The sequence below is a fragment of the Dasypus novemcinctus genome, chromosome 8 (genome assembly GCF_030445035.2).
Source record: "Dasypus novemcinctus isolate mDasNov1 chromosome 8, mDasNov1.1.hap2, whole genome shotgun sequence".
Classification (NCBI taxonomy): domain Eukaryota; kingdom Metazoa; phylum Chordata; class Mammalia; order Cingulata; family Dasypodidae; genus Dasypus; species Dasypus novemcinctus.
The window spans coordinates 2,872,561-2,890,407 of record NC_080680.1 but is presented as its reverse complement, the minus strand read 5'-3'; the positions used below and the strand labels follow the sequence as shown (position 1 = coordinate 2,890,407).

The 17,847-nt window shown below is 43.9% G+C and overlaps 1 protein-coding gene across 1 annotated transcript; it reads right to left on the bottom strand.

The window, feature by feature from the left end:
• Positions 1–14,323: 14,323 nt before the first annotated feature.
• Positions 14,324–17,584, bottom strand: LOC131279554 (spermatogenesis-associated protein 31A6-like). Its single transcript, XM_058302834.2, has one exon. The coding sequence runs from the start codon at positions 17,582–17,584 to the stop codon at positions 14,324–14,326; it is 3,261 nt and encodes a 1,086-aa protein (XP_058158817.2).
• Positions 17,585–17,847: the final 263 nt, after the last annotated feature.

Sequence of the window (17,847 nt, the reverse complement as noted above, 5' to 3'; positions counted from 1 at the left end):
GTGGCCATTGCATAGTTCATAATACTCCTTTATTATCCTTTTAAAGCCAGGGGGATTCCTTATGAGGACTTCCTTTTCATTTCAGATGTTAGTAATTTGTGTCTTCTCTCCTTTTTCCTTGGTTAGCCTGACTACAGATTTATCAATTTTATTGATCTTTTTAAAAATCACCATTTAGTTTCCTTGATTTTCACTGTTGTTTTCCTTTTTTAAATTTCATTGATTTCTGTTCTAATTTTATTATTTCTTTTCTTCTCCTTATGCCAGATTTAATTTGTCTTTTTAATTTCTAAGGTAGAAGCATAGATTATTCATTTTAGATCTTTCTTTTTTTCTAATATGTGCATTCAATGCTATAAATTTTTCTCTAAGCACTGCTTTTGCTGCATCTCACAAATTTTGATAAGTTCTGTTTTCATTTTCACTTAGTTCAAAATATTTTTGTTTCTCTGAGCTTCTTCTTTGACGTGCTTCTATTTAGAAGTATGCTGTTAAATCCCCAAATATTTTGGGGCTTTCAGACTTGCTTTTAGTTACTGATTCCTAGTTTGTTTCCTTTGTGGTCTGCGAACATATTTTGTATGATTTCTATTCTTTGAAAATTGTTAAGGTGTATTTTATGCCATAGGATGTGATCTACCTTTGTTAAATTTCCATGTGAGCTTTGGAAGAATGTGAATTCTCTTAGAGTATTCTATAAATGTCAGATCTAGTTGATGGTTAGTGCTGTTTAGTCCTCCCCATCCTTACCGATATCTACCTGCTGGATCTGGGGATTACTGATGGGGGGGGAGGTGCCGGGGTGTTAAAGTCTCCATCTGTATATATCTGCTTTTTTTCCTTGCAGTTCTGTCAGATTTTGCTTTGTACATTTCGATGTTTTGTGTATATGCATTCAGGGTTGTTATGCCTTCTTGGAGAACTGACCTCTTTATCATTATGTAGTGAACCCTCATTATTGCTCATCATTTTCCTTGCTCTGAAATCTGCTTTGTCTGAAATTAATATAGCCACTGCAACTTTCTTTTGATTGATGTTACAATAGTATACCTTTCTCATCACTTTATTTTAATTTGTATCTTGATATCTAAAGTTAAATACAAGTTTTTCACCTTTCTGCTTGTGCGTGCGTTCATGACTATTTCCAAACTCTTTACATATTGGACAGGAAACCAGAAGTCCAAAATTTATATTGGTTCAATTTAAGGTAGTGAAAATGTATAAATGTTATGACCACCAAAACAATTTTGGTTCTTCCATTCTCTCAAATGCTGTTTCCAGTCCAACACTGTTGATTCCCTTTACTTAGGATTTCAGTTTCTATCAGTACCAGAGTTCATAGTATTCAGGAAATGATATAAAATGAGGAAGATATTCATAAAAACACTTTGTAAAATATCTGCCTGCAATTTGAATAGTGTGTTTAAATTTTCAAGAGTTTGACTACTGTTAAATTAATACCCTAATACAAATAATATACACATGCTACCCCATTAACTCAGTAGGATGAAGTTAAAAATACAGTTCTTTTTAGAGATCATCAAGATCTCTTCTCCTTTTTTTTTTTTTTCTTTTTTTTTTGTAGGTACTGGGGATTGGACCTGGGACCTCATATGGGAGGCAGGTGCTCAACCATCAAGCTATATCTACTCCCCTCATCAGGATCTTTTATCAGCTTTTTTAAGTTTTATTTTTTCTTAAATTTGTAATTTGTAGTATTTTTTCACCAACTGTATGTTTATTGCTACATCAATGAGGACAGTATCATTGTCAAATGAAAGGTTTCATCAGTAGCCAAATCTCTGAGAGCAAGGTGCACATTTTTCACACCTTTGCTGGGTCTATTAATGACATCCAGTTTCACTTCTGAAGGCGACTCTCACAGGTTCCCTGGGTTCTTGTCCAGTGCAGAGAATTAAAGTCCATATCAAGGCCGATCAACAAGGAAAAGAGTTTTAGTATGCCTGTGGAGGTCAGGAGAAAAAGGCTCAAATCTGCCTCACTGAACAGATTTGGACACAGGGAGGTGGAGACAGGGATGTCATTGGCTGGGCCTACCTGCAAACTATGATTTGTAAGTTTGTGCCAGTAATCATTACCTGGGCCCACTTGTACATAAGTGCCTGCAAGTTGGGCTCTTTGTTACTGATGAATTTCATCACCAAAGGAGGGGTAAAAAGGTGGGCTCCTAGTTGTGTGCCAAAACTGCTTGATCCCTCTCCAGTCCAGTGGTCTGGTATTTTCTTCCTGCTCACTTTGATGACACTTTTCAGAGTGTCTGGTTTTAGGCTCTTTTGTCTGATGTATGTTTTGCCATTTTTAGTCTCTTTCATATCTGGCCATCCCACTGTGTTAGAGATCACAGAGTGATATAATGTCTTTGTATTTTTTGATATACTATCTCATACAGATTGCTGGGTGATGAAGACAGTGGCATTGGATTGACCAGTATAGACTTTTATATTATTTCTAGTGATAATGTTCAAAAGAGATTTATTTTAGTAACAAAATTGAAATACTTGTATTTCTCAACTTGTTCTTCACACATCATCTTTCATTTTGTCAAGTGCTGACAATGACAGATGCTGCCTTCACTACAACTTGATTATCGATTAAAACACCCTTCATCTTTTTGCATAACTAACTCCTGAAGTTGTACAATGGCAGGAAAGGTGTTTCAGATCTGCTGGTGATCACACTTCTTGTTGCTCTCCCTGCAGCAACAGTCCTTTTTTAGTCCTCCAGTTTGTGAATACAATCAATGGTTTTACTCACTAGGAATATTGAGCTGATATTTACATTCATCCAATGTTTTTAAACTTCCTAATTATAAGGTTAGCCACACCCAAATATTTGTCCTTGTTTAAAAGTGTCTGCTTTTTATCTCTCTGGAATTGCTTCATATGATCCAAAACAAATAAGTTATTCCAGTGGATTTACATATGAAACAGAAGTTTGTTTTTTTAAAATAGTAAATGAAACTACTGTCTTCAGAACGACTTCAGAGTCGTTCAAAAGCAGTAGGACAATTCCCTCATTCTTTTTTTTTTTAAGTTATTTCTCCTTCCTCCCCGCCCCTCCCCCACCCTATTGTCTGCTCTCCTGCATTCATTTGCTGTGTGTTCTTCTGTGTCTGCTTGGGTTCTCCACAACACTGGGAATATGTGTCTCTTTTTGTTTTTTGCATCAGCTCTCTGTGTATACAGCACCACTCCTGAGCGGGTTGCACTTTTTTTCATGCAGGGCGACTCTCCTTGCGGGGCATACTTCTTGCATATGGGGCTCCCCTACATGGGGACACCCCTGTGTGGCATGACATGCCTTGCACGTGGCAGCACTGCTCGTGGGCCAGCTCATCACATGGGCCAGGAGGCCCTGGGTTTGAACCCTGGACCTCATATATGGTATGCGGATGCTCTATCAGTTGAGCCACATCTCCTTCCCATTTCCCTCATTCTAATGTAAATTTAAGTCATTGCATTCTTGGCTGTCACCTATTCTTCTGGATTGGTGGTTGCTGCTATTCACCATCCTGTACCAGGTGCTCCCAACAAGTTGAGGCCCCACTACTTGCCCCACCCCTGCAGCTCTGCCAGCCCTCGAAAGTTCTGAGGTCCCTGCACTATGTTCTAACCTGGTCTGGATGCTCTGTCTCCTCCAGTCAACAACAGCCACTAGCGGGTTCCACAGCTGGGCAGTGTCTGCAGTGGCATTGGCCAGAATGGTCCACTCACTGGTGTGTGACCCACTGTTCTCTGGGAAGAGGATGCTGACCAGGACTGTCAGGCCCTGCTGAGCTTCCGATTCTGGGGACGTGGCTTTTCCCAGTGGGATTCGTGCCCCCCGCCTAAAAGATCCCACATGTGGTTCTCCTGGAGAAGGAGACCAAGGCCCAGGGTTGTGTAGGAATCTTGGTCTGTTCCTTTGGCAAGACCCAGAATCTGGCTCATGTCCACCTTCTCCAACATTTCTATCATTCTGCAGACTACTAACAAGCTTCCTGAGCATGCGTCCCCAAGATGTGCATGTTTATTTATTTGCAATTTATATGTGTGCCCTATGGTTCTATAATTTATATGGATGACAATGCTTACAGGCTTACAGAAATATGCAAATTCAAAGAATGAGATGAGAAAGAATATAAATGGAAGTTACGCTATTTTATTTCTGTTTCAGTGTTGAGCCCCCAGCTCAGGGGCCTTCACTCCCAAAGCTCTTCTGAGTGTCACCTGAGGTTGGGGGCTGGGGGGTGGGTTGGGGGTGTGAAGAGGGAACAGCATCTCCAAGAACTGGATTTTATATACTTTTCCCTCCATCCCTCAGAATCTGTGACGATTACCTTGAATTGCGGATGGACTCAGGATTCAAAGGTACATTTTTCTTGAAGTTTTTCCCAGAGAGGAAAAGTGTAACATACTGCACTGTACTTTTATTTCACAGGAGTTACATATCCACGTGTCATTCTCTTCCGTTTTATACCACCCTATGATTAATAATAACAGACTGCTATCAAGAAGTAATTCCATATTCAGAAATATATCTGAGGGAAAAGCAACTTTTTCTGAAATAACATGTATCATAACCTGGTGATGTTAGAAATAATTTTCTATAGGGATATCAACTGACTGATCTCTGAAAAGGGCCCATTCATTTATGTTGTCCTTTGAGGTGCAAAAGTGTTTAATTTTGAGGAGGTCCCATTTACTATTTTTTCTTTTTAAAGATTTATTTATTTATTTAACCCCCCCCACCGGGTTGTCTGTTCTCTGTGTCTATTTGCTGCGTCTTGTTTCTTTGTCTGCTTCTGTTGTCGTCAGCGGCACAGGAAGTGTGGGCGGCACCATTCCTGGGAAGGCTGCACTTTCTTTCGCGCTGGGCAGCTCTCTTTATGGGGTGCACTCCTTGCGCGTGGGGCTCCCCTACGCGGGGGACACCCCTGCGTAGCAGGGGATTCCTTGCGTGCATCAGCACTGCGCATGGGCCAGCTCCACATGGGTCAAGGAAGCCCAGGGTTTGAACCGCAGACCTCCCATGTGGTAGACGGATGCCCTAACCGCTGGCCCAAGTCCATTTCCCTGTTTTTTCTTTTATTGCTTGTGCTTTGGGTGTAATGTTTAAGAAACTATAGCCTACCACAAGATATTTAAGATGTTTTCCTACATTTTCTTCTAGGAGTTTTATGGTTATCACTTTTATATTTAGGTCCTGGATCCATTCCGTGTTAATTTTTCTATAAGGTGTGAGATTGGGGTCCTCCTTCTTTCTTTTGGATATTACTATCCAGTTCCCTCAGCACCATTTGTTGAATAAACTCTTCTGGCTCAGCTGGGAGGGCCGAGTTCTTGATTCTGTTCCAGTGGTCATTGTGTCTGTCTTTTTGCCAGTTCCATACTGATATTATCACTATAGCTAGGTAATATGTTTTAAAGTCCAGAGGTGAGAGTCCTCCACCTTCGTTCTTTTTTAAGATCTTTTTGGCTACTCAGGGATGCTTACCCTTCCAAATAAATTTGATAATTAGTTTTCCACTTCTGCAAAAAAAGGCTCTTGGGATATTTATTGGAATTGCTCTGAATCTGTACATAAGTTTGGGTAGAATTGACATCTTAACAATATTTAATCTTCTAGTCCATGAACACAGAATATCCTATTTATTTAAGTCTTCTTCAGTTTCTTTTAGCAATGTTTTGTGGGTTTCTGAATATAGGTCCTTTATGTCCTTGTTTATTTCAAAATATTTGTTTCTTTAGTTGTTATTATAAATGGAATTTTTTAAAATTTTCTCCTCAGATTCTTCATCAGTAGTGTATAGAAATGCTATTGATTTTTACATATCAACCTTGTGTCCTGCCACTTTGCTAAACTCATCTATTAGTTCTAGTAGTTTTGTTGTGGATTTTCCAGGATTTTCTAGAGATAGGATGATATCATCAGCAAATAGTGAAAGTTGTACTTCTTCCTTTCCTATTTGAGTGCCTTTTATTTCTTTGTCTAGCCTAATTGCTCTAGGTAGAACTTCTAGATATTGAACTTCTAGCTAATGAATAACAGTGGTGAAAGTGGTCATCCTTATCTTGTACCATTGAGTACAATGCTAGCTGTAGGTTTTCATAAATGTACTTTAGCATATTGAGAAAGCTTCATTCTTTCTTATCTTTTGGAATGTTTTTATCAAGAAATGATGAGAATTTTGTCAAACACCTTTTGCATCAATTGAGACGATCATCCAATTTTTCCCCTTCAATTTATTACTGTGTTTTATTGTGCTAATTTATTTTCTTATGTTGAACCACCCTTGGATACCTGGGATAAAATCCACTTGATCATGATGTATAATTCTTAATTTTAATGTGCTTTTGGATTCTGTTTGCAAGTATTTTGGTGAGGATTTTTGCATCTATATTCATTAGATATATTAGTCTATAATTTTCTTTCTTCATAGTATCTTTATCTGGTTTTGGTAGGGTAGTATTGCCTCCATAGAATGAGTTTGGTAGCATTCTTTCCTGTTCAATTTTTTGAAGAGCTTGAGCAAGATTGGTATTAGATCATTTTTGAATGACTGGTAGAATTCACCTGTGAACCCATCTGGTCCAGGGCTTTTCATCTTTGGGAGGTTTTTTGACACCTGTTTCAATCTCAACAAAGCAATCACTTTGTTGAGGTCTTCTCTTTCTTCTAGGGTCACTGTAGGTTTTTTGTGTTTCTAGGAATTTGTCCCTCTTGTTTACGTTGTCTAATTTTTTGCGTACAGTTGGTCATAGTATCCTTTTATGATCTCTCTTATTTCTGTGGGGTCAGGGGTAATGGCTCTGCTCTCATTTCTAATTTTATTTTTGTGTCTTCTTTTTTCTTCATCAGTCTAGCTAAGGGTTTGTCAATTTTGTTGATCTCAGAGAATCATCTTTTGGTTTTGTTGATTCTGTTTTTTCTTGTTGTTGTTCTCAATTTCACTTTATTTCTGCTCTGGTCTTTACTGATTTCTTTCCTTTGCCTTGGTTTGGAATTAGTTTGCTATTCTCTTTATGGTTCCTCCAGTTGTGCAGTTAGATCTTCAGTTTTAGCTATCTTTGTTTTTAATGTAAGCTTTGAAAACTATATATTTTCCTCTCAGAACTGCCTTTGCAATATCCCAAAAGTTTTGATATGTTATGTTCTCATTTTCTTTCATCTCAAGTTATTTACAGAATTTTCTTGCAATTTCTTATTTAATCCACTGATAATTTAAGAGTATGTTGTTTAATCTTCATATATTTATGAATTTTCCCTTTTTCTGCCAATTATTGATTTCCAGCTTCATTCCATTACAGAGAAAGAGTTTTGTGCAATTTCATTCTTTTTAAATATAGAAACTTGTGTTGTGACCCAACATATAGTTTATCCTGGAGAAAGATCCATGAGCACTTGAAAAGAATGTATATCTTGCTATCTGGTATGCAATGCTCTATAAATATCTGCTAGGTCAAGTTCATTTATCATATTATTCAAGCTCTCTGTTTATTTGTCTTCTGTCCAAATGTTCTATCCAGTACTGAGTGGTATGCTGAACTATTCAACTTTGTAGAGACATCTGTATCTCCCTTCAGTTTTACCAGTGTGTGCCTTGTGTATCTTGGGGCACCCAGGTTAGGTACATAAATATTTATTATATTTACTGTAGTTACTTCTTTGTGTATTACCCCTTTTATTGCTATATAATGACCTTCATCATCCCTTATAACAATTTTTCATTTGAAATCTATTTTTTCTGATATTTGTGTCATCCCTTCAGATCTTTTTTGATTATTATTTGTGTGGAATACCTTTTTCCATCTTTCACTTTTAACCTGGTTGTGACCTTATGTCTGAGGTGAGTCTCTTGTAGACAGCATATAGTTGGCGCATACTTTTTTATCCATCTATGCCTTTTGATTGGGGAGTTCAAGCCACTAACATTCTGTGTTATTACTGTAAAAGCATTACTTCATCCCTTTTGTCCTTTGGCTTTCTGTTGTCATATCATACTCTTTTCTGTCTTTTTGCTCTTTAATTTACCCTTCCTAATAATCTTCATTTCTACACTCTTCTCCAAGTATTTCACAAAAGGAACAAGTTTCCAAAAAAATAATAGCTATGATATTCTGTAAAATATTTTACAACCTAGTATGTTTTATTCTTAATTTAAAAGAATAAACACACCTGCATTAGTCAGGGGTCTTCAGAAAAACAGAACTGACAGGATATATACGTATAGGATATATATATGTATGTGTGTATATACATACACACATACATATATATGATGAGGTTTATTTATTATAGGAATTGAGACACACAGCTGTGGGGATGGGCAAGTCCAAATTCCATAGGGCAGACCACAGGCTACAAATTCCTATGAAGGTTTTCGGTGTATTCTCCAGGAGATGCTGGCTGGCTGAAGTCGAGATGGAAATTCTCTCTTCTGACTGCTGAAATCATCACTTCTCCTTTTAAGGCCTTCAACTGATTGGATGAAACTTCCCTCATTCTTAAAGGCAATTTCTTCAGTGGGTTATAGATGTAATCAGCCATGGATGCTGTCAATTGACTGATTTAGTCCATGAAATATCCCAACTGTAACTCAAGCCAGGACTTGCCATGTTGACACCTGAACTCAAACATCAAGACACCCAGAGAGCCTTTGTGTTAGGTCACTTCCCTCTTCTTAGAAAAAGGAAATGTGGTTCTGTTATTCCATTGGGGAACTTGGCATCTCTAGGTTATCTGGATGCCATCAAAGCAAAGAAAATATTGCTATGAGCAGTGAAAAATATGGAGTCCTGTCTGAGTGCACAATTTGGAAACTGTTAGATATATAGTGAGACCATTATTATTTTAATAGAAATGGTGATTAAATGTATACTTTCTTTAATTCAAATGTTAAAATGTCATTTCCCCAATAAGTTTTTTGGGGGAGATATATATCTCAAACACAGATTATGTCATATATTTTCTACAATTTAGAAATTATTTTAAGCAGTGTGTCTTTTTTATAGCCCTATAATGAATATAAAATGGATCCCAACTGTCTGAGTCTCCAAAAAAAAATTGGATTTAAGAAATTAAACAGTAGTTTAGTTTAAGCTATATTGGCCAAAATATTAGGATTATGTCATATTCTGGAAATGTGTAATATCATCTGAAGACATTACTATTTTAAGGAATAGTCAATAAATTTTAATTGTTCACTATTATTGTTAAGTTGTAACTATAAATTTGCCTGAGGATGTAATGCTAACATTGTCAGAAACCCGTCTCATTTGTTAAAAATCTTCACGTGTTCAATAATGTAGCTTGTTTCTTTAAAAATAAAACAAACCTCCAAATCCTTACAGAAGTTTTTACATGCAAAATCACATGCTAGCTGCACAGCTCCCCCGGGAGCAAGCCCAAGCCAAATGCATCTTTGCTGGCTCATTTCAAACCCAGAGTCCATCTGTTGTAGGACTTTTATCATATTTCCAAAGGAAAGAGGTCAGTCATCTTGAGTTCAGGAACTTGCCCCCAGCAAAATAAAAATACAACCCCGGATGAAAATATTTTCCGTCATTAGATGCCGGCAGAGTTTTACTCATTTTCAAAGACTGTGATTCCCTAACCTGTAGGTCAGAGCTCAAACTAATGGAAACCCTTGGAGCAAAGGTTTTTGCAGGCTTATAAGTAGAATCTGTAATACTCTTTTTCAGAAGTAATGACACTATAAATGATTTTTTTTAAAAATACACAAGCATTTCCTCTGGAGTGCACGCCTGTGGCTATTCCTCCTGTGCTCTGTTTGCTAAGAGGTTTCACATCCACCGGAACATGGGTGGCTGCTCAAGCTCCTAAAGGACCACTGTGGGGTCTGTGGAGGTCTTGGTGGGAGATGTCTGTATAAAATCGCTGTGGGCCGACACTGTGACAGCTCCCTGAGAGCTCTCTGGATCTCTGTATAAGGACTCTGTGGGATCTGTGTGGCCTCTCTGTGGGTGTCTGTGTGGTGCTCTCTGGTTGTCATAACCCAGCTTGGCTGGGTTATTGTGTCCAATTGTCTGTCAAGCAAACACTGGCCTAAGTGTTACTGTAAGGGTGTTTCATAGATGGAATTGCATCTGTAATTTGTTGATTGCATCTATAGTCAATGAAGAAGATTGCCTTTAATAGTTTGAGGAGTCTTTTGATCCAGTCAATTAGAGACTGAAAGCCAGAATTGAGGATTTCAGAAGTCAGGAAGAATTTCAGCCTCTGCCTCAGTCAGCTTCCCATGGGGTATCTGCCAGCCCCCAGGGTCGCATGAGCCAATTCCTATAATAAATCTCACATACCCTGTTAGTTGTTTCTCTGGAGAACCCCAACTAATACAGTCTTCGTGGGAGGTCTCTATGGGAGACCTTTTTAAATTCGTTTTAGTTTTCATCTTTATGAACGAACACCTGCCCTTCTCCCCTTGCCCCATTCTTCCCTCCCCCATAACCTCTAATCTGCTTTCTGTGTCTACAGATTTGCTGTTTTTGGTCATCTCTCTCTCTCTCTCTTTTTAAACAGTTTTATTCACACACCATACAGCCCATCTAATGTGTCCAATCAGTGGCTGTCAGTATAGTCACAGAGCCGTGTGTTCATCAACACTGTCAACTTGAGAACATATTCATTACTCCAAAAAGAAAAATCCCATACCCCTTATACTCCCATATTATTGACACTTAGCATTGGTATGGGATCTTTGTTACAATTGGTACAAGATCAGTACAGTATTACTGTTAACTATAGTTCATAATTTGCATTAGTTAAGTTTTTACAATATACCACCCTATTATTAACACCTTGTAAGTGTGACATACATTTGTTCTAGTTCAGGGAAGAACATTCTTATATTTGTACTATTAACTAAAATACTCATCCACAACAGGGTTCACTGTATTATACAGGCCCAAGTTTTATCCTCTCACTTTCCTTCTGTTGACATATATGACCCTACGCATCCCCTTCTAACCACAATCACACCCAGAATTCATCATTCTTAATTACATCCACAGTAATGTGCTACCATCACCTCTAACCATTTCCAAACACTATCAACCTTATCAAAAATTCTGCACAAATCAAGCCTCAGCGCCCTGTTCTCTACCCTATTCTATCTTCTGGTAACCTATCCTCTAGATTTTAATTACAAGAGTTTGTTCTTTTTATTAGTTATTAGTAAGACCATACAATGTCCTTTTGTTTCTGACTTATTTCACGCAACATAATGTCCTCAAGGTTCATCCATGTTGTCACATGTATCATTCCTACTGTTTAGTCATAGTAAGTGATATCATACAATTTTTGTCCTTACGTGTCTTCCTTATTTTCACTGAACATGTTTTCAAGGTTCTTCCATATTGTAGCATGTCTAATAGCGTCATTTTTTCTTAGGGGCAAATAATATTCCATTGGGTCTATGTGCCACATTTCGTGTATCCATTCATTTGTTGGACATTTGGGTTGTTTCCAACTTTTGGCTATTGTGAATAATGCTGTTATAATCATTGGTATATAAGAATCTGTTTGCACCCTGTTTTCACTCTCTGTGTAAATAGAAATGGGATTGCCAGTTCAACTACTAACTCTATATTTAACTTTGAGAAAATGTGTGGTCTCTGCATGGGCCTCTGAGGGTGGACTCTCTAGGGTCTCTAGGGACTTTCTGTGGGCCTCTGTATTGTAGGTCTATCTGGGGAGTCTCTGTGTGGGTCTTTGAGTGCTCTGTGAGGTCCCTGTGAGGTCCCTGTGGGGTCTCTTTGAGGTCTTGGTGAGGTTCCTGGGAGGTCCCTGCGAGGGCACAGTGAAGATTTCTTTGAGTTCTTTGAGGTCCCTATGAGGTTCCTGTGAGGTCCCTGCGAGGTCTCTTTGAAGTCCCTGGGAGGTCCTTATGTGATTTCTGTGAGGTCCCTGTGTGGTTTCTCTGAGGTCCCAGGAGGTCCCTGGGAGGTCCCTGGGTTGTTCCTGGGAGGTCCCTGGGTTGTTCCTGGGAGGTCTCTGGGAGGTCCCTGGGAGGTTCCTGGGAAGTCCCTGTGTGATTTCTGGGAGGTCTCTGGGAGATCCCTTTGTGGTTTCTGTGAGGTTCCTATGAGGTCCCTGTGTGGTTTCTCTGAGGTCCCTGAGAGGTCCCTGTAAGGTCCCTGGGAGGTCCCTGTAAGATCTCTGGGAGGTCCCTGGGAGGTCCTTGTGTGGTTTCTGTGAGGTCCCTGAGAGGTCCCTGGGAAGTCCCTGTGAGCTCCCTGTGAGGTCTCTGTGAGGTCTCTGTGAGGTCTCTGTGAAGTCTCTGTGAGCCTAGCCAACTTCACCTCATGGAAAGACCAGCTGTAGGAGAACGTGACAGGATGTGTTCCTTTGTTTTCTCTCTGTTCAGTCAACATTGCCCATCTGAATAACGTCTCCAGGTAGGAGCAATGGATTCAGTGGCAGTTGGTTCTGAGTCCAGCTTCCCCACCTCCAAGGACTGGTCTCTTGGTGCCCCTGAGAAGACCCAGCAGCATACAGGCACAGCCCCACATTTGGTGCCCTGAGGTGGGTGTGGGAGGTAGCACTTGGTGCTGTCCACCTACAGGGGCCGGTCCTTATCATACAGATCTGCAGCAGCTCCTGGAGCAGGAATCTCCACCATGGGAAGGATGCCCCCTGGAGTTGTGCCTCACCAAGGGCCCTGGGTGTGCACAGAGCATGGGGTAACTTTGAGAGATCACTCAGCACCCTGCTTTTGGGGGCCCATGTGCTTCCCCGTATGGACAGGGGCCTGGGCAGGAGGAACCCTGTGCTGGAAGCTGAGTGAGCACAGGGGCCACTGCTGGACTGTGCCCTCATCGGGGCAGGCCTCCTCTCAGCCCCTGTGCGCACCTGTCTGCCTGCCTCGTCCACTGGAGCAAGGACTGCGCGTAGGGGGACTGGCTTGGTGTGTGTGCTCTGCCTGCAGGTGTGACCCCAGGCCAGCCCCTCTGCCCTTCTGAGCCCACCTCTCCCTGGGAATGTGCATTTATAAAGATGGCCAGACTGGGGCCACGAGCCCTGCTTTCCCTCCCCTGCTTCCTTTTAGTTGACTCCTCCTTTCTGAAGTTCAAGGGATGAAAACCAGATCAACGATGACGAGCGATCTTAGTCACGTTAAGAAATCCCCCTTCCTACCTGAGGGCTTCACCCCCCCTCCCAGACTCTGTCCAGGTGAAGGTGGCTGGGTGGGAGCTGGGCAGGGGGAGGGGCTGCGCTGGGGCCCCTCCGCCCTGCTGCCCTCCAGGCTGTTGATCTCTGGGCAGCCCTCACCCATTGCCTCCTCCAGTGGCTGCATCCTGTGAAGTCCACAGCCCAGGATCTCCTGTCCTCCACCTCATGGCCATCACATACATTCACACCCTGGCCGTGCACCCCGGGCTGCTGGTTCCCCCTCTGGTTGAGATAAAGGTCACCATGAACAAGGGCCACTGGACGGATGTCCTTTCCTTCCGGGGTGTGGGGCGACACGGTCCTCAGCAGCCCCCCGACCCTCCCGCTTACACACGCACAGAGCTGGGCACTTGTCCTCGCTGCTGCTCTAGGCTGAAAGAGGCAGGGGTGGGCGAGGCTGCCCAGGAGCTGAGGGTGCACAGGCGCGTTTCCCCAGCCCTCATCGGGAGAGGGGCTCCCGGGGCTGGCTGACATCTGTGTCCTTTCAGGGACAAGATTTCCCTCTCCTCTGAATTTAGGTCCTTGCACACCCCCTGCATCACTCCCTCCTCAAAGTGACATGCCTCCTTTGTGATGTGTGACCCTACTTGTCTCTGACACATCCTGGAGCCTAGGATGGACATGCTGCTGCGTAAACTCATCCTCAACAGAGGTATCAAGTTCAAAGTACCTGGGGTGGGGCCCTCACAGGCTTTTCTCATTTTGACAAGCCCTGCATATTTTTAGAGTATATTTTTTTAAAATTTTTTCTGTAATGAGATTATTTGAAAAACAAAGCTCTTTGAAACTAGAATATCTGAGTAAGTGCAACAAAGGAAGCCAGGATGGGTGGACCTGCAATGCCCCTGTCCACCTCCCTCCAGGCCGCCCCTCCCTGCTAGAATCCCAAGCAGGCTCTCAGGTGCTGACCCCTTCCCCACAGCTCAGCACAGCGCAGACAGAAGCCACTGCCCTCTTGTGAGAAAAAGCATATAATTTGAAGAATAATGAATTATCTTAGTTGGGAGATGCCGTTACCACATAGAAGATGTGCTAACATGAGAAAAACAGTTTTCCTCTTCATCATTGACATTTTTCTTGGAAACAAATTTTCTTACCAGGAAAGGCTTGAGAAGTGTTTTCTGGTGGATCAGACAAGGCATTTTTCTGAAGACTGCACCGCGGGTAATAGTGAGCGTGACTTGACACGCCCAGTGTCCTTGAAACAGTGCTGGTGGGAGCTGACTGGAGATACAGGCTCCCTGGGTGGGCCAGCTGGGGGGCCCCTGGGGCCTGTGTCCAGGCCACGTCGGCCTCTGCCATGGAGGCTCTGGCTCCTTGAGGTGGTCTCATGACTGCAGGCCATACCCCTCAGCTCTCTCCTTGGCTCCGAGTAGAGGGGCACCCTACAGTCACAGGAAAACCTCCCGCCGGGTACCTGGGCTTCCTCTTGGTGCTGACCTAACTCCGAGGCACGAAGATTCAGTTTCTCCACTAGGATCTGTCTGACGGCTGCCGTGAGTGCCTGAACTTCAACCTCTGCAGAGACCGATGGTTTGCTTTTGGCTGGTCCTTGGCTCCAGGCAGAGGCCAACTCGAGTTTGTCTTTTTGCCAAGAATCTTCCAGCTCTTTGATGTTTTTATTGGAGTAAAGATACTGGAGAAACTGCCTTGTTCTCTTGAAATGTTTTTCTAAGGAAGGTTTTTCTTCCTCTGGCAGGACCTGGAGGAACTCTTTCTCAAGGGTGTCTATTAGTTCCCTGGCATGGGCGAGTTGATTCATCCTTCCAGCTTGAGAGCTCCCCAGTCCTGAAAACCCTTCCCATTGTTCTTCTGATTTGGGCACCCTACAGTCGTCTTCAGTGGGGATGCCAGCCTTGCCCTGGCTTTTCTGTGGGGCCTGAAGCTTTGGGATCCTGAAATCCTGGGGCCCCAGGCTGCTCTCCGTGGCCAACAAGAAATCAGATAGCACCTGGGAAGCTGATGTGATTGCAGTGGGCATGTTCTGGGGGTGGCCCTGGGACAGTGGATTAGACAGGTTGCCTGTGGCAAGGAGCTTGTCAGTTGGATATACCTGAAACAGTGCTTCGGTGGCACAGTCTTGAAGAACCACATCGTCAGCCCAGTCTCGAAGGACCGTGTCAAAGGGATGTTCTTGAGGAAGCACATCAGGGGGACAGTTTTGAAGGTGGCTCTGCTGCTCTGCCTCCCCTTTGAGCTGAAATTTACTAGCCACCTGTGCTTCGGGAGGTTCGGCACTAGCCGTTCTAGGGTGTGGGCGACTTTTACTGGTCCCTGGAGTCCCTAAACCATTCAAATCCACACTTAGGATTTGGCCACTTCCCAGCTCACTGGTTCTCGGGATGTCTACATGTTGTGGCTGAAGAGCAGGACGTTGGTCAGCCTGGCTGGCCTCCCTGCTCTCTTCAGACCTTGAAGTTCGGGATCCTGTATCCATCTCCAACATTTCTCCACTAGGGCTGGGGATTTTGGGCGTGTGTCCCCCGCTCTCCTCCCTCCGCTCATTCTCTGTCGTGGCCTGACATGGCGTTGGCTCCAGGCTGCCCCTCGGGGCCCCCAGGCCAGCCCCGCTCTCCCAGGGTCTGCCCACGAGGCCGGAGGCAAGGGGCCGAGGAGGCTGCCTGCCCTCCTGTCCAGTCAGAGGGACCTCTGAGTGCCCGCGGCCATGTCCAGGTGGGGTCTGTGCCAGGACCCTCTGGATTTCCTCACCTGCAGGGTTGGGGACAGGGAGAGGCCTCTCAAGGGAGGCATTTGACTTCGCTGTAACCACCTTCTCTTCCTGACACAGCAGGGGCTTTTCTCCCAGGAGCTCGCCAGCCTCGGCTATGTGGGTGCCAGTTGTCTGGGTGGGTGACGCGGGAAAGGTGGGCTGTGGGGGAAGGACCTGTGCCTCACCCAACTCGAGGATCTGGAGGGGTAGGCCCCACTTCTGCCTCACACGACACCTTATGATATGTGCTTCCAGCATTTCTTGAGTGCTGGGTTCGAGAAAGGAAAGCTCCTGGGAGGTGTTCATGCAACATTTCCGATTCTTTGAGGATGCTAGATTTCTGATTTCCATCTGGGAGTTGGACTTGGGCAAGGTGTGGCTGACAGAAAACCAGGAGCGACGCACACTCACCGGAATCTTGCCCTCAATGATCTGGCCCAACTTCCTGCCTAAATGGACTTTCAGGGCGTTTTCTATTTGCTTCCTTTCTGAAGCCCTTCTTAAGTTATTTCCTGACTCGCTCCTTAAATGCCTCGGCAATTCACATTTTGTCTCCTTCTTAGAGTTTGTCCCCAGAAGCTTCACTTGGGAGCTTTCTGATCTCTTGGATGGATTAATTTGCCCCATACCTCTCCCTAAGTCTTTCTTTAGCTGGAACTTTGCAGGGCCCCTCGCATAGTTGCTCTCTGGGTGCTTGGATCCCATCTTCTTAGCTTCCTTGCTGCTTTGACCTGTCACGGCAGAGGGCTGTGAGGGTCCAGGCTGCTTCTTTGCCAGACAGGTCTTGGGTAATTTTTCCCGAGTTTGCATCAGTCGCAGAGACTCTTGGATCATGCATGGCAGGTTCCAATGGTCTTCGATGAGTCTCTTTTGAAGGTGTTGCTCTATTTGCTTCTGGAGGTTGTCACTACTAGGAAAACTCCTAGGAATGAATTGGACTGACCTGTGGACCTGGGAGGCCTGGTGGCCCTGTGCAAGGCTGGTAGTGAGAGAACCAGTGGCTTCCTGAGATCTGCCTTTTCCCCTTTTCAGGTACTTGGAGGGCCATTCCAGGTGTTGATCTCCAGTTGGGATGGGAGATTGTGCCTCATATTGACACGTGGGGTGAGATACACCACCGTCCCCAACCAGGGATGGAGAAGAAGGCAAGATCGGGAGAGAAGATTGGAGAGTGTCCTGGATCTGGACCTCAGCTGTGGGTGGGGACTGGGATTGGGACTTAGTTGGAGTCAAAGTTTGGGGTTGTGCCATGGAGTGGGGCGAGACTTGAGGTTGCAAAAACAGTGGGGATGACTTAGGCTGCATTTTAGCTGGGCAAGCCTCACAGTGTCTGTTGAATAAGACAGAGGGAGAGTGGTTTGGGGAAGATCTCCCAGAGACCCAGGCAGTAGCCACCAGGGACTCACTGTGCAGAGAGGGGAGCCCCCAGAAGAGCTGGCTGCATCTGCAGTGTAAGTGCTCCCTTAGGGCCTGGGGACAGGACAGCTGCTGAGCACTGAGTGGCTGCTCGGGCTTGTCTTTGGTGCTCCAGAAGGGCTGCAGGGCTGGGGTGCCCTGCTCGTCACCAAGGGACTTTAACATAGTCCCCAAAGAATTCAGGTGATAGTCTGTGCTAATTTGTTTTCTAAATAACGCTTCTCTTTCTTTTTCCTTCAAAACCTTCAGTTCAGCTCTCTTCATGACTTGTACCTCCAGGAGCTTCTGAACATCAGGACTGAGGAACCAGGGGCCACCAACTTCCACATGCTTGCTTGCAGGGCCTCCCCAGAAAGAGGCCTCTTTTGGGTGGTGGGACAGTTGCTCTTGCTGGGATTTGTGGTGTGTGGAGCTAGGGAAGAACAAGGCCCTGGCAGTTGCCCACCACCAGGAGAGAGCTGAAAAGGGACGGCTTGTGCGGACAAGGCCTGAGACTGCTGGGAGAGAAGACGCCAGCCCTGATGAAC